This window comes from Microtus pennsylvanicus, chromosome 5, assembly GCF_037038515.1.
Source record: "Microtus pennsylvanicus isolate mMicPen1 chromosome 5, mMicPen1.hap1, whole genome shotgun sequence".
NCBI lineage: Eukaryota > Metazoa > Chordata > Mammalia > Rodentia > Cricetidae > Microtus > Microtus pennsylvanicus.
In genome coordinates, this window is record NC_134583.1 from 81,502,156 (window position 1) to 81,530,098 (window position 27,943).

Genomic DNA, 27,943 nt, shown 5'->3' on the forward strand with positions numbered 1-27,943 from the left:
GACAAGAAACGCTACTGTCCTTGCCCTGCACCTCTGGAGGCCCCATGTGTTACTACCGGACATTTCCTTGAACATCTCCACCACAATTTTCCTGTATCCCAAGGAAATTAATGTAGGAATTGGTAAGTAAAAGTAGATGTATCTGCAGACCCTGCCTCTCCTGTAGCAGGGTTACAATTATACAGGAAAGGCCAAGCATGTGGGGCACACAGTAACACCACTAGGGAAGTTCAGGAAGGAGGGGTCAGGAGTTCAAGACCAGTCTTGCCTACATAGCAAGTTTGAGGCCAGCCTGGACTATATGAGCCCTCTACCCTTTAGTCCCTCCTAAACAAAAAAATAATTTATGGAAAAGATGAAAGAGAAGCCTAAAAACATTAACACTAACTGAGACAGATTAAGCTATTCAGTCTGTGATTGACAGGAAGGGCACCTGGGTCCCAGGCTGTTCCCTGTTAACACAATTCTTAAAGATCTTTTATCTGTCAACAGCTTCAGACATATAGATGATGTGTCTTGATGATATCAATCCCCATCTTTCCCACTCCTTCAAGCATTTTCAACACATTCCCCCTCCCTTTCATGGCCCCGCCTTCATTTTGTAATCTGCTGTGTTCAATTAGTACTGCCTGTTAGAATGCTGATAGATCTTGGCTTGATCTTGTAGGGGTCATCATTGCTGCAGCATGTTCATGAATACAGAGTCCCTGTCATGTCCAGAGGACAGTATTTCATAGCTCTCCTCTCCATCCTCTGGTTCTTACATGTTTTTAAAAATTTTTATTAGCTTTTAATTTTTGTGTGCATCTATACCATGTATGCATGGGTGCCCAGAGGCTGGAAGGGTGAGTTGCATCCCTGAATCTAGAATTACAGATGCTTGTGAACCACCTAATGTGGGTGCTGAACTGGGCACTGAAATCCAGTCCTCTGTGAGCACAATGTGTGATCTGTCCACCCAGAGCTCTTACATTCTTCCCCTCCCCTCTCCTTGATGTGCCCTGAGCCTTGGGGGTGGGGTGGAGGCTACAGATGCCCCACTCGCTCTTGGCACCTACTCTTAGCCCCTGGGCTAGTTGTGAGTCTCTATTCATTGCTGCCAACTGCAGAAGAATCTCTGGTCAAGGTTGAGAGCAGCACTAACCTGTGGGTAAAATCATAAACATAAGCCAGGTGGTGGCGGTGCACACCTTTAATCCCAGCATTCAGGAGACCGAGGCAGGTGGATCTCTGAGTTTGAGATCAACCTGGTCTACAGAATGAGTTTCAGGACAGTCAGGGCAACACAGAGAAACCCTGTCTCAAAAAACAAAAACAGAACAAAACAAAACAAAAAACCCCAAACCAACCAACTAACCAAACAAACAAAAATCCAAAACACCAAAACAAACAAACAAAAAACCCCAAAACCAACCAAAACAAAAAACCAAACCAAACCAAAACCAGAAAATCCCAAACAAATATCAACATTTAGAAGGTAGTTTGACAACTTGACAATTTAAAAAAGGGCAGTAGGTCTCTCCTTTCTACCAGGGCCTATGACCTTCTAAGCTTTAGGTCTGGTTTACTGTAACAAGCATGAATTCCTTCCTCGGGAGCAGGTCTTTAATCTAAATCAGTTGGTTATCTTTATAACCTCTGTGCTCCTGCTGGGCCAGTGCACGCATCTTACTTGGCAGGCCAGAACTGCAGTATGTGGGAACTGACACTAATACCTTTGTGACTTTTCTCCTGCAGCAGCATGCATTGCGACTTTTGGCACTGTGAAAACTGGCCAGTGGGAAGGACATTTTTGTGTCAGATCCAGCTTTGTGTTCTGTGTCCCATGAAGTCAAGTTGTTACCAGAAGTTTTAAGACTGGGTAGAGAAAAATGGTGGGGCATGGTAGAGTTCTTCGTCTCTCGGCCCATTTCTTTGATAGGTGTAGGGTAGGATGTATTTGGTATCTTTTCTTTGGAAGTCAGCTTCAGCACTTAACTTCCAAGATCCTGTTAAACACACTAACTTTGCAAGTGAACAAGGGTGATGTTTTGATAGCTGAGTGACGGGCACGTGCCTTCTGCTCTTTAGACTGGTATAGGATCACGACTTCCATCCGTGTCAGAGCCATCGCCCCTTCCCCCAGCACGTTTTTATTTACCTATACCACATCTACCTGCTCTGGGTGGGTGGATTGAGAGAATGGGACAAAGACATTTTGTCCCTCAGCCTGTGAATGCTGCTCTAGCAGAGCTTGACCAAAGCAGTGTTCTCAGCTTACAGGATCCCTCCCAGTCTTCACGCTTTGAGGAACCATAGGGGTCCAGGACTATACATCTCCTAAGCAGGTTCCACCGTGAGCCTATCTTCCAGTGGAAAGGAGACTAGAGCTCTGGAGCACTCTCTCCTTATACAAGCCAGGAAGGATGTCTCCCGGGAAGGATCTCTCTGGAAGACCACGTGCGTTGGTGGGGATGCTGGCACACATTGCCTAGTGGTAGCCACATCCACACCCCACTTCAGGAGACCGTGGGCGGGCCCAAACAGGAGGGGAACAACTCAGACCTCCAGGAGCTTGAGCGCATCCGGGAGGCCGGAGCCTACGTGGATGACACAGTGCAAACCGCGGGACATCCACCTCCCCGCCACCTCGGGTCTAGTTCCGAATGTTCAGCAGGACTCTCCCGGCCTCGCCTACCTGGCGTCTGGCCCCTCGGGCTCCCCATAGGCCCCGCCCCTCGCCCCACCTCCAGTTCCACGCACACTCTTTCGCTCCTTTTCTACCTAGCTCCACCTTCTTCCCCGCCTCTGGCCCCGCCCCGCCCGCCTCCGCTTGGGTAGCCTAAGGCCACCGGTCGGTGGAGGACCCTGAGCAAGCTATGGCGTCCGGAGGTCCGCGGGTGCTGGTGGTGGGCGGCGGCATCGCGGGGCTTGGCGCTGCACAGAGACTCTGCCGCCACTCTGCTGCTTCACACCTGCGGGTCCTGGAGGCCACCGCCGGCGCCGGGGGCCGCATCCGCTCGGAACGCTGCTTCGGTAACCGCCCTTTGGGTCCCTTGACCGACCTCAGACCCCATCCGACTCATACTGATCCAGGAAGCCTTTTCGGGCTCCTCGGGGAAAGGAACACGCACCCACGTTCACCGGGCCCCGAAACTCAACTGCCCAAAGTTAGAGTACATTCCAGGGAAGGCAACCTAGGGCCCTGCAGTTTTCTTGCTCTGCCCTGGGGGTTCCTCTCGGTTTCTCCTTAAGTGGCCCCTGAAGCGGGTACAGGCCGGCTTGTCCGTCCCCTGGAGTTCCCTAAGCCTGGTCTAACCAATTGGTTCCTTTGGGAACCACTTGACCCTGAGGGACAGGTCCTGATGTACAATGGGTCCGTGTGACTCTCAAGATGTTCTCGAGAGTATGCATGGGAAAGGGTGGGGCTGGTTTTTATAGGGTGGGAACTTCCAGGTAGTTTTTCCTGTGCCTTCCTAGGTGGTGTAGTGGAGCTGGGGGCACACTGGATCCATGGGCCCTCCCAGGGAAATCCTGTTTTCCAGCTGGCTGCGGAGTTCGGGCTCCTGGGGGAGAAAGAATTATCAGAGGAGAACCAGCTGGTGGAGACCGGAGGGCACGTGGCCCTGCCCTCCATGAGCTGTACCAGCTCAGGAGCATCTGTGAGCCTGGAGCTGGTGAGAGAGATGGGCAGTCTGTTTTATGGACTGATAGACCAAACCCGAGAGTTCCTGAATGCACACGAGACCCCGATGGCCAGTGTTGGAGAGTTTCTCAAGAAGGAGCTAAGGCAGCAGGTGGCTAGCTGGACCGAGGATGAGGACACTAAGAAGCTCAAGCTGGCTATCCTGAACACCTTCTTCAACATAGAGTGTTGCGTGAGCGGCACCCACAGCATGGACCTGGTGGCTCTTGCGCCGTTCGGGGAGTATACGGTGCTGCCGGGACTGGATTGCACCTTGGCTGGGTATGGGCCCCAGCCTTGCCAGCTCTGCCCATCTTGTCTGTGCAGAGGCACTAGACTGCAAAAAGGAGGGCAAAAAGGGAGAGAGGAGGCCCGAAGTGGGCAGGTGAGGGCACTGCCCTCCCCGTTCAGAGAAATTGGTTGCTTTTTCTCCTGGTTTTGTTCGTTTAAGCAAGAATGTTTCTAGGGAAGTGAGAGGGAAATGTCTTGATTGTCAATCTCTTCTGATTTCCTGGGGCGCTCATGTGTCAGGTGTTACACAAGGGGCTTCAGGTGCAAAGGAGCCAGCAGGTTCCTCCCCTAGGGCAGCCAGGGCTGTGCCTGTTGCTAGGCTCACAGACCATTTGGTAGGGTTGCCCTTAGCACCGAATCAAGCCCAAGGTTTCAGTTCAGCTGGTAGGCATTTGTGGTTCAGGAAGTGCACGAACATGGGGCTGGTGTGGTAGTAGGGGGTCTGTAACACTCATGTGACCTAGTTTTGTGGCCCTCCTTAGCCAGAAGGTGAATGTTAAGGGTCCTGTGTTTTAAGGGGTTGCCCACTTCCAGGCACTCTGCCCGGCCTCTTTCTGGCTTTTGAATGATGCTCCCACTGAGGGTGGGGGCATCCTGGATGGCTTATTTCTGCAAGGGTTACTCTTCCAGGGCCTGGATCATCACACATCAACTTCTGTCTCTCTTTAGTGGTTACCAAGGACTTACCAACCGCATACTGGCTTCCTTGCCCAAGGATTCGATGGTTTTTAACAAGCCGGTGAAGACCATTCACTGGAATGGGTCCTTCCAGGAAGCTGCTTTTCCAGGGGAGATCTTCCCTGTGTTGGTGGAGTGTGAAGATGGTACCCGCCTGCCTGCCCATCATGTCATCGTCACCGTGCCCTTAGGTAGGACTCACTGTCTATATCCCTGTCTCAGGCACCAGGGCCTCTGGTTTTTCCTGTTCTCCCTTGACTCCGGGTATTTGCTGAGCTGTGGAGTTCATGTTTTCATTCTAGGGAATTTTAGATGGATGGAAGTACTCTTAGCATCTTTTGTAGCGGGTTAGCCCTTCTGCCTCAGCCTCCTGAGTGCTGGAGTTCCAGGCATGAGCTGCCATGCCTGGCTAATCTTTTCTTGTATAAGAGATGTCATTATTAATAAATACTCGCGGAAGTCTAGCAGTTCTCACTTCCGTTTCACGTGGTGTCTACATGGGAATTTCGAAGTGCTCATGTGGCTTCATTTTCATAGGCTGAGGAGTGGTTTGTTCTCGAAGATCTAGACAGACTCTGCTTCTCTCCCCAGGCCCACTGTGTATGGGGAAATTGTCCCTGTCATGTGCCTGGTTGTGGCCTTGCTGGCTTCCCATTGCCCTGATTTCCTTCCTTCCTTTTTTAAGTTTTAATTTTTGTTTTGAGACAGGGTCTCACCGTGTAGCCTTGGATGGCCTGGAACTCACTGTGTAAACCGGGCTGGTGTCAAACTCAGAGATCTACCTGCTTATGCCTTCCAAGTGCTGTGATTAAAGACCTTGTCCTTCCTTACAGGCTTCAAGGAAATGTTGTCTCCTCTGGTTTGACTTAGTTGTTTGTCTGACTGTGCACTATTTTTTTTTCTATTTAGACTCATCTAAGTGTTTTCAGTGGCAGAGTGCTTACATCTGTGAGGCCCCGGGTTCAATTATAGCACAGTAAATGACAAAACAAGACGTCTGGGTGAAATTTGTGTGACGACTTATGCAGACTGACTCCGAGCAGTGTGACTGGCAGTTAGAAGTAGAAGGTCAGGAGTGTGATGTCCTCACAGAGTCCTATTTAACCGTCTCTGTGATGAGGGGGTCTGTAGTATTCCTCCAGTATGGTAGCAGTCAACCTTAGTCCTCATGGTCCAGCCTTTGGAATTTATCTCCAGGAACCTGAATCAAAATATGAGATGTTTAAAAGCCCTTTATATAATCAGGCCAGGTTTCTGTTGATGTAGATTCTAGCTAAAACGTAACTTTATTTTTTGCTTTTTAAAGCAGGGTCTTACAATGTAGCTCTTGCTGTCCTGGAACTCACTATGTAGATCAGGCTGGCCTTGAACTCACAGGCATCCTCCTGCCTCTGCCTCCCGAGTACTGGATTAAATGCTTATACCACAAGACCTATCTTAAGTCACATCCAATTCTGAATTGCAGGTTTTCTCAAAGAACATCAAGATACCTTCTTTGAGCCACCACTGCCTGACAAAAAGGCAGAAGCCATCAGAAAAATAGGCTTTGGTACCAACAACAAAATCTTTTTGGAGTTTGAGGAGCCCTTCTGGGAGCCCGACTGCCAGTTCATCCAGGTGGTGTGGGAGGACACATCACCCCTCCAGGACACAGCCCTCTCTCTCCAAGACACCTGGTTCAAGAAGCTCATTGGCTTTTTGGTTCTGCCTCCTTTTGAGTATGTATGCATCAGGGAGCTTTCGGGAAACTCTCTCCTGCTCACTAGTAGCTTGGTCTGTTGGAGGACCCAGCTGTTTGTGGTTCATTGCCAGTGTTTCTGAGGGTTTAATTGGAGGAGGGACATGAGCTCCCAAAGTGTTGGTTATGTATCTCAGCCTGGCTCCCTGAGAGACAAATGGAGGCCCAGAATGTAATCTTGGATTCCTGGAATTTCCACTCTAAAAAATGTATTGAAATTCTGTAGAAAGTTGTGATTTGTATATGTCGCCAACAGTATAAGAGCTTCATGCTATTGACAGTCTTCAGATATCAGTGGTGATATTGATAAATTTAACTTTTGACATTACTACATGAACCAACATTTTCTGAATGACACACATTGTGGAGAGGTAAAAGCCAGTGACCGAGCTATAGGCTCAGTGAGATCCTGTATACAGTGCACATTTTTTTTTTTCTCTGAGAAAGTATCTCCTCAGTATCATGGTTGGCTAGGTGCCCTCGTAGGTAAAGAAGTGGGTGAAGGAGGTGCTAGGTGAGTTTTCCCAGACTCACGACACCCGAAAAGTTCTTCATGCCTCTTACCATTTCTTCACACAGACAGAAAAATACACCCAAGGCTCAAAATTTAATAAAATCTGTAACTTTTAATATTTCATCAAGGACCTTTTCAAGTGAAATCAGCACTCCCCCCACGTCCCAAAGTGTACGTGGTGGTAGTGAGAGTGGAGCCCACTGGTGTGGCGTGTTGAGGCGTCCATTCTCTGAGGGACAGCTTACCTGCTCTTCTCTGCACGCTGGTACAAGTGACAAAGTGGAAACAGCACGTGCTGCTGAGAGCCTAGGGAGCTCTGGGGGGCTGTTCTGGGTGGTGTTGGCCCTGGCATAGTTGGGCTGTGGCCAGCAGATTCGTTCTTTCTGTGCATACAGGTCTTCACATGTGCTCTGTGGGTTTATTGCTGGGCTCGAGTCAGAGTTTATGGAGACTCTTTCAGATGAAGAAATGCTTCTGTCCCTAACCCAAGTACTCCGGAGAGTGACAGGTATGCCCCCGCCATGTGCTCTTTTTGGCCAGTCTCTGAACGGGAAGTAAACTCAGAACAGAGAAGAATAAATTCTGCTTTGTACATTCCCAAGATAGCCTGCTTCCTGGGCAGTGGGCTAGTAACGGTTTGCAAACACTTCCTAATTTTATTTTCTAAAATCTTCCTCCCAAAACACATGCAGTTGTCCCATGTCAGGTGCCTCCAGGTAGGGAAACTGAGACTCAGTCCATTTTCAGGAGGCTTCTCAGGGTGTTGCTTATGGGCACCAGCTGTCCCTGTGCAGTGCTGGCAGAGTAGCTGAGATAGGATGCTTAGGAAAACACACACTGACGTGGTTTTCTTCCAGGTTAGTGAGAATTCTGGGTTAATATGCTGTATCTCTGTGTTTCAGGAAACCCACAATTGCCAGCAGCCAAGAGCATGCTGAGGTCTCGTTGGCACAGTGCCCCATACACCCGAGGTTCCTATAGCTATGTGGCCGTTGGCAGCACTGGCGATGACCTAGATCTGCTGGCTCAGCCCCTCCCTGCTGATGGAACTGGTACCCAGGTATAGTGGCCTGCCATGGTGTGAGGCACCTGGGAATCCTGCTGCTAACTAAGGCCTAAAGGTGATGTGGTGTGAGTGGTGGGTGAGGCAGGGATCTCAAAGACTCAGCCCTTTCCTTTTGGAAAATGGGAGTAACTTCAAGTTGAATGTGCTGGCATACACTCATAATCTCAGCACTCAGGAGGCAGAGGCAGGAGGATTATTTCAAGTCCACAGCCAGCCTGGTCTATAGAACAAGTCATGGGCCAGCCAAGGCTAGTAAGACTGTGTCTCAACAAAATCAAACCCAAACAGAAAATCTAGGATGTGTTATTCACATCAGAACTGGAATTTTACAGTGCTCACTACATGAATAAAATGAAGCAAAAGTAATTGGTATGGACAACCATCCTCTCCCCAGACTGTGCTTCCAACAAGCACCCTCTCCCTAGACCGTGCTTCCAACAAGCACCCTCTCCCCAGACCGTGCTTCCAACAAGCACCCTCTCCCTAGACCGTGCTTCCAACAAGCACCCTCTCCCCAGACCGTGCTTCCAACAAGCACCCTCTCCCCAGACCGTGCTTCCAACAAGCACCCTCTCCCTAGACCGTGCTTCCAACAAGCACCCTCTCCCCAGACCGTGCTTCCAGCTGCGTTATCTATCTCCTTTTCTTTGTGTTGGCGAGGAAGCCCTGAGCATGCCAGGCAAGCACTCTACCACTTGCCGACACTCCCCCCCCCCACCTCTCCACCTGATTCTAGTATTGAAAGCACATGTTCACACTGTCGCTTTAAGACAGTCAGGTGGTCATGGAGGCACATGCCTCTGTAATACCAGCTAGAAAGATCACTGCAGGTTCTAGGCTAGCCAGAACCACATAGTGAGACCACGTTTCAAAAGTCATCAGCTGTAGAGAAGTAGGTAGGAGCAGTTGGTGTCCCCCGCCCCCGCCCCAGCAGGGTCTGCCCACTGTCCCCTAATTACTGAGTATGCTTCCATGCAGAGATGTCAGTGCGTATCTCCAAGATGGCTTCCCAGTGCCACTGTTCAGTTTCCCAGGTGTCTCAGGGGCCGTCAGCTTGCTCACTGTCACGTCACTTTAGTTGCAGGCAGTGACTTCTCACTACTGCATGGTGCATCCGGGGTAGCCCCACTCTCCCGTGGTAGTTCAGCAGCTTCAGGGCCTTACCAGCCGGGCATCATTGGTCCTCACATCTGCCTGGCATGGGCAGTTACGTCTTCGGCACGTCTGCAGACGGACGGGCGGGGGCTCTTGTTTTCTGTGGATGTCTTCACAGCTGCCCCACTTTGCATCCCTGTTCGAATCTGGTCTTTTCCCGCAGCTCCAGGTACTCTTCGCTGGGGAAGCCACCCATCGGACATTTTATTCCACCACACACGGGGCCCTCCTGTCCGGCTGGAGGGAAGCCGATCGCCTCCTTGGTCTGTGGGACTCACAGGTGCAGAAGCACCGGCCCAGGCTGTGAGTGTCTGCTGCTCTGCTCTATCAGGCGGGCTGACCAAACTCCCCTGTCTGTTGGATACATGATTTTCAGTTTGGCTTTGAGGTTTTGGGATCTTACTGGTAGCTTTAACTTTGGGAAAGTGGTCTCGTTTCTCCTATCTATTGTTGGAGTCTGGGTTGGTCTGCTCATGGATGCCTCACTGTGTTGTTGCGCACATAAAGCTGCTAATACCGTAACCCCTGTGTCTACAGTCCTCCTCATACTGCATCCAGTTCTCATCCTGTTCCCACCCAGGTCCAGATCCTGTCTGCTCCTTTTATCCCCAGCTCACGGCCTTCCCCTTTGGGTTCTTTGGGCCTTAGGGTCTGGGGTTACCCTCTGTACTGTTTTTGAAGGCGTTCCCACCGCTGTTGTCCAGGACCACAGTATGGCTAATGAACCTCCCTTTGATCATTAATGGATCCATGTCCATGTCAGGTACCATAGAGGGGCAGGCGGGCAGGATGAACTGAGAAGACTGGGTGGGGCAGGGTGAGGCATTTTATCCTGGCCTGGCTTGGGGATTTTTGGAGGTGAAGAAAAAAAAAAAGGTTAAAGATTATTGAGGGAGCAGGTTGGCCAAACTCAGGGAGGGTACTGGGGACACAGAATATGGAGATACGGTTAGGAAGGGTGTTAGGGAGTCAGGAGTATTGGGGTAGATATGGGGAGTGCCTTGGGGAGCTAGGCAATGTCGGGTAGGACTCTTGGGCACTTTGCAGCCTGTCTCAGTGCATCCTCCCAGCAGCTCCAGAGGACAGGTCCGTTGCTCCTGCTTACAGAGAAGACAGAACACTCAGGCGTATTAACTCCCCATGCTGCATCTGCCCCAAGAGCTTGCACACCTCTGCATGGTGGAGCTGGAGAGGCTGGTGCACTCTGTGGTGGTGCTCCAGAGGGAGCTATAGGAGCTTGTGGAGACTCTTGCCCCTCCCTTGCACAGCATGGCACTGTCACTGGCCCCAGGCTCCAGAAGGGCTCAGTGCGACCCCTCTTGGTTGCATCAGTCAGACTTCCATTTCCAAAACAACTCCTGGCTTGCCTGTCTGTGCACAGTCCAGTCCAGCTCTCTGCTGGGCTCCTCGTCCTTCAGATCTTCAAGGTCTGCCATTCCTCCGTCACTCCGGTCTGTCAGGAAGCATGTCACATCATCAGGAACACTTCCTGCTTTCTATCACTGGACTGTCCTTCATGGGATACCACGGAAAAAAGCCAGACTCCAGTAATTTTTTTTTTTCAAGGGCAAAGCTCTTTACTGTTGACCCTCAGGGAGGCATTCAGTTTTCAGAGACAAACCCAGGTGACATTGTGGGAGAAACAGGCTTGCCAAGGAGAGAGGCCAGGAAGATTTGAGCTGCTGGGGATGGGGCTCTGCCATGGTGGAGAATTGGCCTGACATGCCTAGAGCTTTAAATTTAGAATGTGGACACATTTCCCCCCCTTTTTCTTTTGATACAATATTTTACGTGGTAGTCCAGGATGGCCTTGAACTTTCTATTCTGCCTTAATCCCATAAGTGCTAGAATTACAGAGGTGTGTGTATGTGTGTGGATGGTTGGGGGATGGAGGGGTACTGGGGATTAAACCCAAGTCTTCCTACATTTGCAACCTTTATAATATCGTTACATGTCAGCCCTTTTATTTTGAGATAGGGCCTCTTTTAGGGTAGCACCCTCCATCATGAGCTGGTATCGCTGGCCTGTTCCACTAGGAGCAGCTACATTGACATTTAGTCTTGCATTAAGAAGAATGCTTCACTTCCGTTGTCTTAATAGGGCTGTAGTCAGTACTTAAACAGTTAAACTTGGAAATGAAGGCATTACAGACAGAAAGTAAAACACTTGAAAGTTCTAAGAAAGACCCAAGAACTGATAGGGACAACTAAATTTCATTACATTGATTTATATGAGGGAAAAATAAGACTTTATCTTTAGACAGGGTCTTGTGTAGCCCAGGCTGACCTTGAACTCGTGACCTCTGACTTCCATCCGGGCTAGTCATACCTGGCTGAGACTTCTAATTTCAAGTTTTCTTTTTAGTGTTTGTAAGGACATGCTCCAAAGTGAGATATTGTTTCAAAGGAAAAAAAAATGTGTCCAGATTTTAAGTTTAAATTCCTAGGCTTCTCAGGCCAGTTTCCCACCGCAGAGGAACCCATCCCTACTGCCAGCAGCTCAAATCCTCCTGGCTTTTCAAAAACCTAGAGTTTTGGGCATGCTAGGCAAGCTGTCATCCTCCTTGCTATATCCTCAAGCCTGAAACATTTGGACTGTAGTGCAAAGTCTCCAGATTGGGGCCGAAGTGATGGCTTGGAGGTTCAAAATGCTTGCTGCTATTACAGAGGGCTGAAGTTCGGTTCCCAGCACCCAGTCAAACGACTCAAAACCACCTGTAATTCAAGGTCCAGGGGATCCACTGTCTTCTGGCTACTGGGGTTACCTACGTACGTGTAGTATACACAGACACTTCAAATAAATATAAACAAAATTCAGTCCTTGTTGTTTTTCCGGTCTCACCACATAGCTCTGGCTGACCTGGAATCCACTATGTAGAGCAGGATGGACTTAAGCTCCCTGCTTGCCTCTTCCTCTTCCGTGCCGGGATAAAAGATGTGCGCCACCCCAACTGATATAAAAACAAGTACTACAAAAACGCAATAAGGTCTCTTAATAAAAAAAAAAAAACTTCAAGTTACGCAAAAGAACCTCGTGTAACCTCGGGAATCTTGAGAATGGGGCCTCACGGGGCCGCCGAAGTTACACCGGTCCCGCCCACTCAGGGCTACAATTCAAGCACATGCGCAACCGCGCGCGGAACCCTAGAGCGCCGGAACTCCTGAGAGCATATCCAGGCTCTCGCAGTGTCGGTCCGTCAAGGAGCGCTTCCGTCGCCAGCGCTATCAGAGCTATGAGGCTTTGGCCGCAGGCATGGGGTGCCGTGGGGGCCGCTTGGCGCGAGTACTTTCCTCTGCAAGGTCACGAAGTGGCACGCTGGTTCCCCGGCCACATGGCCAAGGGTGAGACCAGCGGGAGGCGCGGGCGGCCCGGGCGCCGGCCCTGGAAGCTCCTTTGGTTGCCTGCCTGGCCTCGGGTTGGAGAGTTGTTCCACGCTTGATGCTTTCAATCGCACTGAGTGGTGAAGGCACACGCAAGCCGGTCCACCGGAGTCATGGCTGAGTTTAGAGGTCACGACCTGGCCCCAGACACCTGGCATAGTGCATCGCTGGGCTCCTGGTTGCTGTGGTCTTGCTGCCGCTGCCATGCGAAGTGGTAGTGTGGCTGGAAGGCGCCAGGAGTGTGACCGGGAGGGCGGCAGTTGTGGGGCGGAGCCTCTTTTTTTTTTCTCTTTTGGTTAATGTGTTGAGGTCATTAACTCAGCAAAGTATCAAGGGCCTCCAGATCAACACCCAAGACCCTCATATGTGAAGTGTTCTGCTGCTCAGACCCACCCAGGGCACCCCAAAGCTCATAATGCTGCCTCCTATATAGCCCTGTGTGCCCTGATGTGTTCTCAGATGTATTTCCTTAGGATCACTTAAATCTGCCTCCGTGGGCTGTTCCCTTAGTGCCCTTCTACCTTCCAGGACTAAAGAAGATGCAGAGCAGTCTGAAGCAGGTGGATTGTGTTATCGAGGTTCATGACGCCCGGATATCCTTTCATGCTGTAGGAGGGCACCTCTGCTAGGCTGTAGAGGCAGCAGGAAGCTTTCCTGCTCTCGCTCGGTCTCCTTTGGACAATCTAGACTGTTCTGCTTCTGGTCCAGTCATATGTCTCCAACTGCCGACAGCTTCTTTTGTAATCACTAGCACCTAAAGCTTTGTTTTCCAACTCATTACACATCAGGATTCCTGGGAAGCTTTTGCACTAATCTCTAGCTCTCCTGTTTAGATCAGAATCTCTGGGGTGGGGGTCTAGGCTGTGCGCTTTTATTTTTAAGTTTCTGCCTGATACATTATTTGTCTCAGCCTCTGGCTGGTTCACTTTGATATTTTTAGGGGTAAGTTATGAAACCTGAGATTAAATGGTCTTACCAACCTGGGCGTTCCTCCTGTCCTTAAGTGAGAATTGATTGGCAAGTCGTTGTCATGTCCATTGACACTTGCTTCTCAGACCATTTTGTTGCATTTAAGCTGTGTTTAGTTTCTGTGATGCAGTTATTGGCATGTGGGTTCTTCCTCATCCTACTTATTCAGCCTGAGAAGAGCCTGGGGATGCCAGACCAATGGGCCCAGACCCACAGAACAGCTGGTGGTGGGTGTGGGGACCTGCTGCTACTGGTGGGAGTCCCTGGAAACAGGAATGGAAAATGAGGGACTGCTTCAGCTTTCAGAGTTGGAACTTTAGCAATAGTACATCTGGTGTATTTGTTATAGGCTGTGAATCCTATTAATTCACTTAATGTCACATACTGCCAGGTGTGATGTTATTATTATTATTACTATTATTATCATTTTGAGACAGGGTCTTGCATTATAGCCTTGACTGGCCTGGACCCACTGTGTAGACCAGGATGGCCTGGAACTCACATAGATCTGCTTGCTGGGATTAAAGATGTGCACTTCTAATCCTGGCTATGTTTGATTATTAAAAAGATAAAACATTGTTTTTTTCAGCATATATGATGAGAGGACTGATGTCTTTTAGTCTCTGGAACAATTCAGCTGCATCTACGATGTGGCAGCAGGTCTGTGCTGGATAGTGGTTTCTGTAGCATTTTAGGGGAGGAGCCGGGAGACTTGGGTTTGTGAATGGACTAATCAGCTGTGAGAGGAGGACCATTTGGCTGGAGATAGCAGCTTCCCCGGGTGCCCAGATGGGGCAGGTGGAGGCCTTGGGACGCTTGTACTAGATCCTCCCAGGAAGGCCAAAGGGGCAGAGTGTAAAGGTAAGAAGCCCCATCTTGCCTATGTTAATGCCACATGTTGTAGCCCCATTCAGCCTGGGGTAGCTGAGGATAGTTGGAAGCGGCATCTTCAGGAGCCAGAATAGGTGGTGCTCAAGGTAATTTAGTTAGTGCTTCTTAGGAATCACATTTTCTTAAATATTCAGGTCATTTTCATTTTAAACTTAAATTCCTTGGCATCTAATCAGTGAATTTTCTTAAAATTTTTATTTTATTCTTCCCACCATCTGTTTGGGAAGTCAGGTGACAATGGCCTGCCTGATCAGCTTCTGAAACTCTTCATAAACCACAAGGGCAGCATCAGGTTGGCCCTCCTATGTCTGGGGGCAGGAAGATGGGTTGTTTGTTTGTTGCTCTGAGATGGGGCTTCTTCTTTGGCTTTAGCTCCTGGCCGGATAATCGCTGGTAAAGCTCAGTAGGGATTTTGCCTTAACATCAGCACATCCCACTTTCAGGTCGAAACCCTCTGTTCCAGGAGCTACTTGGTCTGAAGCCTCATTTGCTTGTCCTTAACAAAATGGACTTGGCGGATCTTACAGAGCAGCAGGTGAGTGCCTCCGCACCGATGTCAGCAGCAGTGTGACAGAGCCACTGACACAGGACTCCTGGTATGGCCTGGGTAGGCTCTGCTTTAAAACAACTCCTGGCTTTGCAGGAGGTATCACCTGGCCTGGCTTCTGGGCAACAGCTGTTCCCCTCAAACATGAACTTATGGCCCAAATGCTGAAGATGGACACACCATCTGGGTTGGTGTGCTGCAGGAGCCCTGGTGACCACCATAGCTGCTTTGTGCCTCGAGTCTTTCTGACGGATGCTCTGCCTCCTATGTTCCCCATGGTAGCCTTTGGCCACGTGTGACTGCCGAAGCAAAGAGACTGATTATATTTTACTTAGCTTTAATGAGTTGGGAGATCCACAAGGCTAATGCTTGTAGTCCTGGCCATCTGTGGTGTAGCCCAGAGTTCCCTTGTGGTGGCTGCAGTACCCCCAGCTGACTGTACTCAGCCTGACCCCAGGTTTTCTCCTGCTAGTTGTTTTCTGCATACCCTGTGATCCAGAAACTGGAAGGGCTCAGTGTGGGACTGGGATGTGAAAATTCCAAAGTACCTAACAGTTTCTCTAAACCTTCCTGATGCTGGGACCTTTCAATACAATTCCTCATGTTGTGACCTCCAGCCATAACATTTTTTTCATTGCTACTTCGTAACTGTAATTTTGCTACTGTTATGAATCAGAGTGCAAATATCTGTGTTTTCCGATGATCTTAGGTGTCCCCTATGAAAGGGCTGATCAACTTCTGAAGGGATTGTGGCTCCATAGGTTAAGCACCACTGCTCAAAAACCAGGCAGATTTGGGTCCCAGGGCAGTTTATTTTCTTCGTGGCCTAGAAGTAGGCAGTGATGGGAGGAAATATTATTTGAAGTCTTGACTCTACTTTAATGGCTATGTTGTCTAATTCTTTGGAAAGAGGAATGTCAGGATCTTGAATTCAAACCAGTGTTTTAAAAGTTGTTAATGATGCAGACATTTTTCCTTTACTGAAGAGCAAGAGAACTTATATGGAAGATGTCTAAGATGGTGGATGTCTATTGGCAGCACCGGCCGCGAGGCCTGGGGAACTGACTACGCGCTTCACTTGCTGAACAAGCTTCTGGGTTTTGCCCCATTTGGTTGTTTATCTTCAAGTGCCTTCTCCTGTTTTTATTAGTGAAGACTTGATCTGTTAAGAGATAGCATCGGTGTTTTAATTGCTAGCCTTTACAGACTGATGGTGGACACTGCCCTCTACTGGGCAGGCATAGGAAGTGAGACTAGTGCCAGGCTTCTGAAGGACTTGGGCTTCACCCCTCCCCCCTCCGTGGCCTATACCAGGGGGACATATGAGTGAATCTTTGCAGAGTATTTCTCTGTCATGACTAGTAGCTTTTTCCCCCATCAAAGATTTATTTTCTGTGCATAAGTATTTTGCCTGTATGTGTGTATGTGAAACACATGTGTACCTAGTGTGCACAGGGGCCAAAAGAGGGTGTTGGATCCCCTGGAATTGGAGTTATGAATTGTGTGGGTGCTGGAAACTAAACTTGCAAGAGCAGCAAATGCCCTTAACCTTTCCACCATCTTTCCAGCCCCCAGGCAAATATCTTAATTATATGATACATAGTATGGTAACAATAACCGAAAAAGCTGACTGCATCCATGAATTACTTTTTGTTTATTTAAGCATTGATTATATTTTGTGGTCAGTAATGACTAAGCACAATGCTGATTTTCTACATGTATTGATAAATGTGAATATAAATAAAATATGTATACTGATTATACTAAATATTAAGTTTAATGATTTTGTCAGCTTTAGTTTACTTTTGGGCTTATGGTAATACATATTCTCTATAGTCAGATTGGGTTCAATACTATTTCAGTTTAAAATGGACTCTCATGTTTGGCGTGGTGGCACACCTTTTATTCTAAAATGTGGGAGACAGAAGTAGGCAGATCTCTATGAGTTCCAGGACAGCCAAGGCTACATAGTGAAAGTCTGTCTCAATTTGCCCTCCTCCCCGAAAGGGGAGATACGATAGAGCCCACGAAAGTGATGGGATTCCTCAGAGAAGCTCAGTGCTGAGGCTTCAGAGTGACTTGGTTCAGTCCCATCTTATCTTCAGAAGGATTGGAGTCCCTATGAACAGGCTGTGTCCCCTGTCTGCACCCTGGCAGAGCCTGAGGTTCACAAACCGCACAGCTATGTCTGCCCTAGGGCTCTTCCCACCTGCTTTGCAAGGGTCTCTTTAGAGCCCCTTGTCCTCAGAGTCGCGGCTCTGCACTGTGCTTGCTGACACCCACTTTTTGTTGCCCCGCTCCTAGAGTTGAAGCTGTCTCTGAGCAGACGAAAGCACCTGCACTGTCCTTTCAAGCTTAGGTTCATCCTTAAGTTTTTATTTATTTTCGAGGCAGTCTCACTCTGTAGTCCTTGCTGGTCTGGAACTTGCTGTATCGATTCAAGGGTGGCCTCAAACTCACAGAGACCCACCTGTGTCTGCCTGCTGCGTGCCAAAATTAAAGGAAAGTGGCACCCGGCTCAACCAGATTCCTTTTTAAAAAACTTGTTTTTTTTTTTTTACATTTATTACTTATTAACTCTCTGCATGTGTGGATATGTATGTTCCATGGCATGCGTTTGGGGGTCCAAGGACAACTTGGGGATGTTGTTTCTTTTTTTTTCTATTGTTTAGGTCTCTGGGATGGAACTCAGGTTGGCATCCAGCACCTTACCAGCTGAACTGTCTCACTGTCCCCAAGCTCAGATTCTTGAGTTTTAGTAGTACATCATCTTTCTCTCTCTCCCCCCTCCTCTTCCTTCTCCTCCTCTTCCTTCTCCTCCTCTTCCTCCTCCTCCTCCTCTCTCTCTGTCTCTCTCTCTCTCTCTCTCTCTCTCTCTCTCTCTCTCTCTCTGTGTATATGTGTGTATGTATATATTTGTATTTGTTGTTTGTTTGTTAATCTTTATTTTTATTTATGTGGGCATTTTGCCTGCATCTGTGTCTGTGCCTGTGGAAGCCAGAAGATGATACTTAATCACCTGGGACTGGAGTTATGCCATGTAGGTGCTGGGAATCAAACCTGGTCCTTTGAAGAGTTGTCAGTGCTCTTAACTGAGCTGTCTCTCTAGTGGTGATATGTACACACATAAGCATACAAACACTTAACTACTTGTCTGCATGCACTCGCAAGCGTGTGTGCGTACGTGTGTGCCTGCACAGACACACAGACACATTTTAAAAATCTTATTTTAGATAGGGTCTTTCTGTGTAGTATTGAGTTTAAAGGTTTGTACCACCATGCCTGGCATATGATTCATATTTTAATTTAGTATTTAAGATAGAAATGTCTCTTTCAGAGAATTGCTCAACATTTAGAAGGAAAAGGCCTGAAGAATGTCATTTTTACAAACTGTATCAAGGATGAAAACATCAAGCTGGTGAGCCTCTGTACATGTTGGTTGATAAATAATGGGGATAAAATCCTGGAATTGGCTTTAGCTGCCTGGGGGTGCATGGTCTCCTGGGCTGCCTGTCTCCTGTGTGGATGCACTCCTGTGTGAGTTCTGAGGGAGTATTCTGGGCTTATAAGTAATAAGAGTCTCTTGCAGAACTGTTGTAAGGAGGAGCGGTGGGGCCACTTCCCGCCACCCGGCTAGCTTTACCCAAAATAATTACACAGAAACTGTATTCTTTTAAGCACTGCCTGGCCCGTTATCTGTAGCCTCTTATTGGCTAATTCTCTCATCTCGATTAACCCATTTCTAATAATCTGTGTAGCATCACGAGATGGTGTCTTACCAGGAAGGATTCTAGCCTACATCCATCTGGGGTCGGAGAATTATGGCGACTGCCTGACTCGGCTTCTTTCTCCTAGCATTCTGTTCTGTTTACTCCGCCTACCTAATTTTCTGTCCTATCAGGGCCAAAGCAGTTTCTTTATTAACCAATGAAAGTAACTCCTCCATCACAGAACCCAGTAACTCGTTTTCGCAGTTGTTTTGATGGAACCCCATGAGTTGATGTGTGCACCGTCTAGTAAGTAGTTACAGTTGCTGTAGAGGCCCCCCTGAGGTAGCCACCCTGCTATTTCATGGTGTGTGTGGTCAGTTGGGTTGGGAGTGGGTGGGTGACTCCAGTTAGCTGTGGCTCAGGTGGACAGTTGGATACCTGTTATCTGGATGCCTAAGTTTTCATCTCAGCGAGGTGTGGATGAGATCTTGACCCTCCTAATCAAGGGCTAAGTGTAGAGACAGGGTCCCTGACTCTGTTAGTTAAGTGAGTCAGTGAGGAATGTATGACCAGAAGATGTGGTTGTTTGTTGCAGATAATCCCAAAAGTCACGGAACTGATCAAGTGCAGCTACCGCTACCATCGAGCAGAGGTTGGTTGGATGTAGAGCTGGGGGTGGGTATGTGGAGTTACTGAGTCCCTTCCTGCCTGTCCATTCTGAGCCTTCTTTAATACAGAGAACTGGGCTGTGTCCCAGCCAGGACCCAGGCTTTGTTTTTACTTTCTTTAATGCAAAAGAATGGGCCAACCCTGTTGGTCAGCATGGGGCCTTTGCGTTGATATCCCCTTCCCCTGGGCTGTGGGTTTCACAGCCTAGGTGGGATGAAGTTGAAACTCTTCTGTCTCCCCAGAATCTGGAGTACTGCATCATGGTGGTCGGTGTCCCTAATGTAGGCAAATCCTCTCTCATCAACTCCCTGAGACGACAGCACCTCAGGTCAGGTAGGCAGTCCCTGGTTGCTGGCTTCCACTCCTGGAAGGCAGTGTGGGAAAGCATGGCCAGCGCTCTGTTGCTTGGAGGCATTCCTTCCGTAGCTCGTGCCCTGTTTGCTGAAAGGACAGTTAATGGCTTGAAGGAGGTCTGTGTAGCGAACAGCCATTTGTTACACAGTGTGTTCTTACCAAGCTTTCATGCACTCTTGGCTTTTATGCATTTTGGACTTTGGGATAAATTTATATCCACTTCATTTTTCACACCAACAGTACAGTGTTTATTCAAGAATGTTTACAAATCCAGATGTGTTGGTACACACCTTTAATCCCAGCACTTGGGAGGCAGAGGCAGAGGCAGGTGGCTCTCTGATTTTGAGGTCAGCCTGATCTGCAGAGAGATGTCCAGGACAGCCAGGTTACAACAAAGTGTGGTGGCACACACCTTCAATCCCAGCACTTGAGAGATAGAGGCAGGAGGATTTCTGTGAATTCAAGGCTAGGATGGTTTATAGAGCAAGTTTTAGATTAACCAAGGCCACAATAGTGATTCTGTCTCCGAAAGACAAAACAAAACTGTGAAACAGCAACAACACCCATTTGTACCGTAAAGGTTGAGAGTTTGAAATCATGTTGTACTTTTATTTTAGGAAGGGGGTATTTGGGACATTAACTGGTGGAGGGGTGTCACAATCATCTAATTTTTTTAGCTTTATTTTCCTTTAAAGTGTCTATCTTCTTTGTTTGGGGTGTTAAGTTGTTTATAGGGTTGAATAGGCATCCCTATTAGCCAAAATTTAAATTACCTGAGACTGAAGCTTCAAACATATCATCCTGTTCTTCCCCAGTGCCTGTCAGCCCTCTTCTATTTCTGTCCAGCTGTGTCAGTGAGGAATGCTGGAGCCAGGCAATGGTGGAGCACACATTTAATCCCAGCACTTGGGAGGCAGAGGCAGGCAGATCTTTGTGAGTTTGAGGCCAGCCTGGTCTACAAAGTCGGTTCTAGGACAGCCAGAGCTGTAACACAGAGAAACCCTGTCTTAAAAAACAAACAAAACAAAATAAAACAAAAAGCCCCCCAAATTCTGGAACTGACTTGTCTCGCTTCATCTACTGTTCTAGGTTTGTCCACATTGGAACTGTTAGCAGTTCCCTCCTCCTTAGGTCCAAGTTATTCCGCTGTCTGTATCTCATCCCTCTGGTCATCTGTGATGGACACTTTGATCCTTTTGCCCCTGTGGTGGTTGGCAGTGAATAGGTAGCCTCTCTGGGGTGCCCTGGGCTGGGTCCCATGCCAGGCAGCCACAGTGCCAGAATCAAGGGTGGCGCTGGCCTGCCTGCTCTGGAGTAGGTGAGTCCAGGAGAGGTTTTGAGGTGGAGGAGCAGGTCTGGTGTGACCTTTGTATCAGGGGGAACCTTTCTACACTGGGAAGTGAGCTCTGGACTTTTGTTGACCCTTGGTCACTGTGCCTAGCTTTGAAAACCCTTGCCATGTGTTCTTTGGTACTCAGGAAGGAACAGATTATAAATTGGCAACTTATTGATCTCTGGTTTCCATTCTGCTTGCTGGATATGTTGGCTAAATACATTTTATTACTTGCTCTGTTGCTATGTATAAATATTTGATGGCCTCTCTTTTGTCTTTTCAGGAAAAGCTGCCAGAGTGGGTGGTGAGCCAGGAATCACCAGAGCTGTGACATCCAGAATCCAGGTAGGGCCCTTGATTGCTAAGCCCAGAGCCCTGCCCAGAGCTGTGCTGGTTCTACTGAGCCTGGCACCCCTGAGTGCAGCATTGGCACTGCTTCTGACCCCCATCCTTGCCCTCCTCTCCTGTTAGGGCCACTGCTGCTATATTCTGTGCAGATCTTTCAGGGAGGCAGCCTTTTTACCTCACCTGCCAGAGCCACACTCACGTATTCCCTTGTGCTTTCCATGGACCTTGGGCTTTTATTTATTCTTCAACTTAAGCAGAAATTATACCCAATGGGGACCCTAAACCTTGGTACAGAAGACAATGTATGTGGTGGGTTTATCCAGAGGCCTGCTGCAGCGTCTCTGGCAATGGTTTGACTGCCGGGCAGAGCTGCCTGCTTCATCCACCTTTTGCTGCACAGGTATGTGAGCGTCCCCTGATGTTCCTGCTGGATACTCCTGGGGTGCTGGCTCCTCGGATTGAGAGTGTGGAGACAGGCCTGAAGCTGGCCCTGTGTGGTGAGCCCCTGCTAGGGATGGGTGACTTTGACTGTCCCCTAGGCAGGTGGAATCATTACTTCCTCCACCCTTCCTGCTACCAGATGCTTTACACGGCTTTGAGAGGGAGACTAGCCCACAGCATACATGTGCTGGCTGCCATTCTGCTCTGTAACGTGATGGCAACAAGTCACATGGCCAAAGCAGGAAGGCCACAACTGTGAGCCATGCTGCAGGGAGGTTCCCTAGTAGCTTGAGGTTTTTTGCCTTCAACTGGGAGACACTTGGGCTTGGTGGAGCACAGATGTTCGCTGTTCCATGGGCTTTCCTTAGCTGCTTGTCTTCCAGGAACTGTGTTGGACCATCTTGTTGGAGAAGAGACCATGGCCGATTACCTCCTTTACACCCTCAACAGGCATGGGCTATTTGGGTGAGTAGCAGTGGGTTGTGGGGGCTGCAGCTCTTCTTATCTAGGTATGGTTTTAAAAGTAAGTCATTAAAGTATTATATAATCTTATGTTATTACAAGTATGTGATTTGGTAAGCTTTGAAATATGACCGTATCATATTGTCATACAAGATGGTGGACATTCTGCTGGGTGTGGTGATATATGTCCCAAATCCCAGTACTTGTGAGGCTGAAATAGGATCATAAGTTTGAGACCAGCCTTGGCTACATAGTAAGACCCTTCCTTAATCTTAATCCCTTGTGGGTGGACAGGAAGTAGATAAACATTCTGTCAACGAAATTGTGCAGAACACATCCTCTCTCCTGGCTTCCTCTACCGGGCTTGATTGTTCTGAGTTATCCACGCTCTGCATTCCTTTTGGTGCTTGAACTCATTGTGTATCACCAGACATCCTGCCCTTGGTTTATCTGTTCACCCTGGTGGACATGGAGTGTGTGTAGTTCTTGGCTGTCACAATCAAGGCCACTTTTTAAAGGTGAGCTTTAGCTTCCTAAGAACTACCAAGCTGGTTTTCAGGGCAATTTTACTGTGCCATACACCACCTAGTAGAGAACGGGGGTCCAGGCTGTTCTGAGTCCTCTTTACATGTGTGGCCAGTCTTTTATTTTATTATTATTGGATTTAATATTTTATTTACTGTTTATGAATTTTGCCTGCATGCATGTTTGTGCACCACATACATGTGGTGCCCGTGGAGGAAGGCATCAGGTTTCCTAGAACTGGCATTAAAGATAGATGTGAGCAGTCATATGCATGCTGCGATTCTAACCCAGGTCCTCTGCGAGAGCTGTAAGTGCTCTTAGCCACTGGGCCATTTCTCAGCCCTGGCCAGTTTTAATTTTAACCTCACAGGTTGCAGCGTTTGATGTATATTCCTACTAGGTGATGCTGACCGTCCTTTCCTGTGTCCATTGGCCATCAGTGTGTCTTCTCTGGGAAAATGTCTGTTCAAATCTTTTTCTCATTTAAAAATTTTGTTTTAGGTGCATGGGTGTTTTGCCTGCATATATCTCTGTGCACTGTTGCATGAGTGGTGTCCATGGAGGCCAGAAAGGGTGTCCACTCCCCTGAAACTGGTGTTTCTGATGGCTGTGAGCTGTTATGTGGACACTGGGAATTGAACACAGGTTCTCTGGAAAAGCAATAAGTGCTCATAATCACTCAACCATTGCCCCAGACCCCCTTCCCTTTTTGGTTTTGTTTTTTGAGATAGGGTATCTCTACATAGTCCTGACTGTCCTGAAACTCACTACATACACCAGAGAGGCCTCAAACACACAAAGATCTGCTTGCCTCTACCTCCTGCATGCTGAGATTAAAGACGTGCTCCACCATCCTCATCCTCTTCCTTTTGTTCTTTTTGTGCTGGGATTGAATACAGTAAGCACCTGCTCTACTGCTGAGCTGCATCCCAGTCCATTTTCTTATTTTTATTTTATTTTTGGTTTTTTGAGACAGGGTTTCTCTGTAGCTTTGGAGCCTATCCTGGAACTAGCTCTTGTAGACCAGGCTGGCCTTGAACTCACAGAGATCCACCTACCTCTGCGCAGACCCCCCCCCCGCCCCAAGTGCTGAGACTAAAGGTGTGCGCCACCACTGCCCAGCCCATTTTCTTATTTTTAAGTTGCACTTCTTTACCTATTCTGAGGGACAAGTCTAGGCCTTGTCTTTTTCCGTTAACACCGTGTTTTAGGGGGTAGTTTTGGAAGTTTATAATAGTGGTGCTTCATATCTAGAAATATGCCTAGCCTGAAGTCATAGAAGTTTGCTTTCTTCTTGCAGAGTGACAGCTTAGATTTTACTCTTAGCTATATGGCCCTCTCCTGATGTGTATTAGCATTTGCTTTGGGTATGGTGCAACTGTGAAGTTCTTATTTTGCACACGGATGACCAGTTGTCCAGGAACATTTGTTGAAGACTTTCCCCACTAATTGTTCTTCTGCCTTTGCTGAGAATCCATGTCGTCTGTCTGTCTGTCTGTGGACTCTTCTGTCCTGTTCTGTCTTGGTGATGGTACCTTTGGTGGAGCTCAGCCTCACTCTTCTTTGAAGTTGTTTTGTCTGTTTTATTTCCTCCATGTTCACATAGGAACTTTACAAATTTCTCAGCTTCTCCAAAAGACCTATTTTTACAGGTGAAGTACTCAGCGGTAAAACACTGGCCTGGCAGTTGCAAGCCCATAGGTTCAATCCTTAACACTACCAAAAAATCAAAACCAACCAAAGCTGAACATTGCTTTCCTTGGGAATGCCAATTCCATTAAATTTATTTGTCAGTTTGGAGAAAACATGACAATATCATAACACTATTGGATACTGCATCTCATGAAGATAGTGACTGCATCCGTCTGTTTAGCTCATTATTAGTTTTCAGCAGACAGATCTTTTACATCTTTCATATACTTAATGCTTTCATGCTCTCATATATGGCATTGTTATTAATTTTAATATTGTAATTGGTATTGATAGTTTATGAAAATAGTTGAATATTGCGGTTGAGTCCTAGAATTCACTTGATTTTTTTTAACTAGATAATCATGTTATTTACAAATAAGGATTTTTTTCTTTTCTTTGAAGATTCGGGTTCTTTTCCTTTTTTTGCCTCTACATCTTAGTGTTGAGTGGAGTGATGAACACGGGCTTCCTCTTGTCTCTGTATTAGCAGAAGAATGTATAGTCCTACCCTCGGGTAGGATGCTAGCTGGGGTGTTTCACAGATGTCTTCCCAGGGTGAGGATGTCAGTCTGACTGGAGGCGTATTGCTTTTATTTCTGAAAGGGTCAGCTTAGTTGGTGTTCTCTGTTTTCTTTATTTTGCCAAGCCCTATTCTCTTGGCTCTGCTGCCTTAGTGCTGGGATCACAGCAGGCCTCACCACACCTGGCTTGGCTTCCTTGCTTCTTCCCTCCCTGGCATCTTTCACACGCAGAGCAAGGACTCTGGTATTGGACTGTGCTCCAGACTTTAGTTCACTTGAGACGGGCTCATCATGTAACACAGGCTGTTCTCAAACTTGTGCTCCTCCTGCCTCAGTCCTAGGAATGACTGCGCGTCATGCCCAGCTTCAGCTTCACTGATTTCTGTTCCGTCTTCACGCTGTCCTCATCTCTATGTTGCTAGTTACCTGTGCATCTATGTTGTGACTCACTAGGCAGAGCCACGACTGGACCTGCTACTGCCCGCTGGCGTTGGCAGCTCCAGTTTTCTGTACTTGGAGGATGTTGCTAGGACGCTACCACTGTGGAGTCCTTTCTAGCTTGTTACCTGTGACTTTTTGTGAACGGGGTTCCCAGAGCATCTCAGCTGTCACCTTGCAACAGCCAGGTCCCATTTCTCTCACTCTCCCGTGTCCACCATCACCATATGCTACCTTTGCGTGTTCCATGAACCCCAGAGACATTGCTGTGATCTCTTGCTATGTAGATAGCTGTCATTATAAGAAGAGAGAGCCTTGCATACTGAGCTAGCACGTTACATACACAGTGTTGGCTGTCTTTGTGGGAACCCAAAGAAGTTTATACTTGTGTTTCCTGAACATGAGATTTTCTTCAATATTTACTGTAGTGAAGGTCAGCACCAAATTTTCACATGACTGAATTTCACCTGTGCCATGGTGCACAGAGGCCAATGTGACCTCTCACCTCTGTGCTGGTGCAGGTGTCTGTGACCTCTCACCTCTGGTGGTGGTGCAGGTGTCTGTGACCTCTCACCTCTGTGCTGGTGCAGGTGTCTGTGACCTCTCACCTCTGGTGGTGGTGCAGGTGTCTGTGACCTCTCACTTCTGTGCTGGTGCAGGTGTCTGTGACCTCTCACCTCTGTGCTGGTGCAGGTGTCTGTAACCTCTCACCTCTGTGCTGGTGCAGGTGTCTGTGACCTCTCACTTCTGTGCTGGTGCAGGTGTCTGTGACCTCTCACCTCTGTGCTGGTGCAGGTGTCTGTGACCTCTCACCTCTGTGCTGGTGCAGGTGTCTGTGACCTCTCACTTCTGTGCTGGTGCAGGTGTCTGTGACCTCTCACCTCTGTGGTGAGGCAGGTGTCTGTGACCTCTCACCTCTGTGCTGGTGCAGGTGTCTGTGACCTCTCACCTCTGTGGTGAGGCAGGTGTCTGTGACCTCTCACCTCTGTGGTGAGGCAGGTGTCTGTGACCTCTCACCTCTGTGGTGGGGCTGGTGTCTGTGACCTCTCACCTCTGTGCTGGTGCAGGTGTCTGATTCACTAGTAACCAGGCCCCTGTGCAGTGCTCAGGATACTTTATTTCTGGCCTGCATTTGTAGTGTCTGTCAGCCTCTTCTCTGACTGATGTCTGTCTGTCGCTCGTCCATTGTTCCTCAGAGCTTTCCCTTAGTGAAGTGCACTTCAGGCCTTTTCACAGGGGCTTTGCCACAGCTTTGTGATGTTCAGTACGCAGTTATACGGACTGACGTGCTATTGTGCTTACCGTTTACATCCAGTCATTGATGGGTCAGCACAAGCTGGCTGACTGACCTCAGTTTTGCTCTGTTCTGCTTTGAAGGCCTGGTCACTTTTGACTGGATGCCAGTCAAAAATTTGAATTTAACCTTGTTGGGCGATAAGCCTTTACTTCTCTGTAAGAATTTCCGAGCCTTATTCTGGAGCAGTAAGCTGCCTGGAAGCAGTCTGGTCCTCTCAGGAGCCGGGGAGCTGGCTCCTCTGAGGCGTGGGTAAGTGGGAATCCTCCTCAGGCGTGGAGCCTCACGGAAGCCTGACCTGTGCTGTGGGCTTGCAGGTACGTGCAGCACTATGGCCTGGCCAGCGCCTGTGACCACATAGAGCAGGTGCTGAAGAGTGTGGCTGTGAAGCTGAGGAAGACGCGGAAAGTGAAAGTGCTCACTGGCACAGGTGGGTGGGGCTGCGCTGACAGCGTGGCCCCTTCCTCTGTCACCTTTCTGCAGGGCAGGAGGAGACACAGAAGGAAACCTGTAGGCAGCTGTCCTGCGATCAGAGCATGGGAAGGGGAACTGTGGGCATTTCTAGGGAGGGAGGACTTTCTAGTATCGGCTTCCGAGGGTGGTCCTAACTCCGGACAGTGCTGGGTGGATGTGGTGCCTGTGTTCTTTCTGAACATGCCTGTTCCTCAGGTTCCACTGATGGGGCCTCTAGTGGTCTCTTAGGGCTGGGCTGCCCTTAGAGGACCCTTTCTCATCTGACCCTCTGTCCTTAGGTAATGTCAATGTTATCCAGCCTGATTATGCCATGGCAGCCCGAGACTTCCTCCGGACCTTCCGCAAAGGGCTACTGGGCCAAGTGATGCTGGACCGTGATCTTTTGCCTGCTTGTTGATGACGCTGAGCCCTGAGCTGGCTTACTGGAGTATAGTCTTCTGCATACTCCATGGAACTGCAGCTGGAGCGTTCCCCTGTCCACAGGCTCTATGTGTGGGTTCCCAAGACTCAGCCCCTAACTCCAAAGGGCACTCTGTTCTTTTATCAGCCTGGTTAGTCCTGGTTACAACCATGGGGTCCCAGGAGTCCTAAATATATGGTTTAGTCAGGAGGTTTTCTCTCAGTCTCAAGGAGAGGTTAATGCTATCTCAGAGGAGTCAAAGCTATAATCTGTAATTTAAAAATTGGGTTAAAAAGACCGCTTTAAAAAAAAATCTTTCTCTGACTGTCTCTCATTTAATTTCATTTTTTTTTTTGTTATTTTGAGACAGTGTTTCATTATGTGATTTG

General features: G+C 48.4%; 2 protein-coding genes across 3 annotated transcripts; both read left to right on the top strand.

The window, feature by feature from the left end:
* The first annotated feature begins 2,797 nt into the window (after positions 1–2,797).
* Paox (polyamine oxidase) lies at positions 2,798–9,628 on the top strand. Of its 2 annotated transcripts, XM_075972684.1 has the most exons (7): positions 2,798–3,015; positions 3,460–3,946; positions 4,625–4,824; positions 6,099–6,351; positions 7,281–7,393; positions 7,788–7,945; positions 9,270–9,628. In XM_075972684.1, the coding sequence occupies exons 1-7, from the start codon at positions 2,859–2,861 to the stop codon at positions 9,411–9,413; spliced, it is 1,512 nt and encodes a 503-aa protein (XP_075828799.1). In that variant the 5' UTR covers positions 2,798–2,858; the 3' UTR covers positions 9,414–9,628. The 2 variants fall into 2 exon arrangements, with proteins under 2 accessions (XP_075828799.1, XP_075828800.1); XM_075972685.1 differs by lacking the exon at positions 7,788–7,945 and having other exon boundaries at positions 9,270–9,615.
* A 2,661-nt stretch (positions 9,629–12,289) lies between these two features.
* On the top strand, positions 12,290–27,877 carry Mtg1 (mitochondrial ribosome associated GTPase 1). The gene is made up of 11 exons (XM_075972686.1): positions 12,290–12,447; positions 13,015–13,079; positions 14,777–14,881; positions 18,231–18,311; positions 19,199–19,255; positions 19,515–19,605; positions 21,243–21,304; positions 21,708–21,804; positions 22,132–22,213; positions 26,998–27,110; positions 27,433–27,877. The coding sequence occupies exons 1-11, from the start codon at positions 12,339–12,341 to the stop codon at positions 27,549–27,551; spliced, it is 981 nt and encodes a 326-aa protein (XP_075828801.1). The 5' UTR covers positions 12,290–12,338; the 3' UTR covers positions 27,552–27,877.
* Positions 27,878–27,943: the final 66 nt, after the last annotated feature.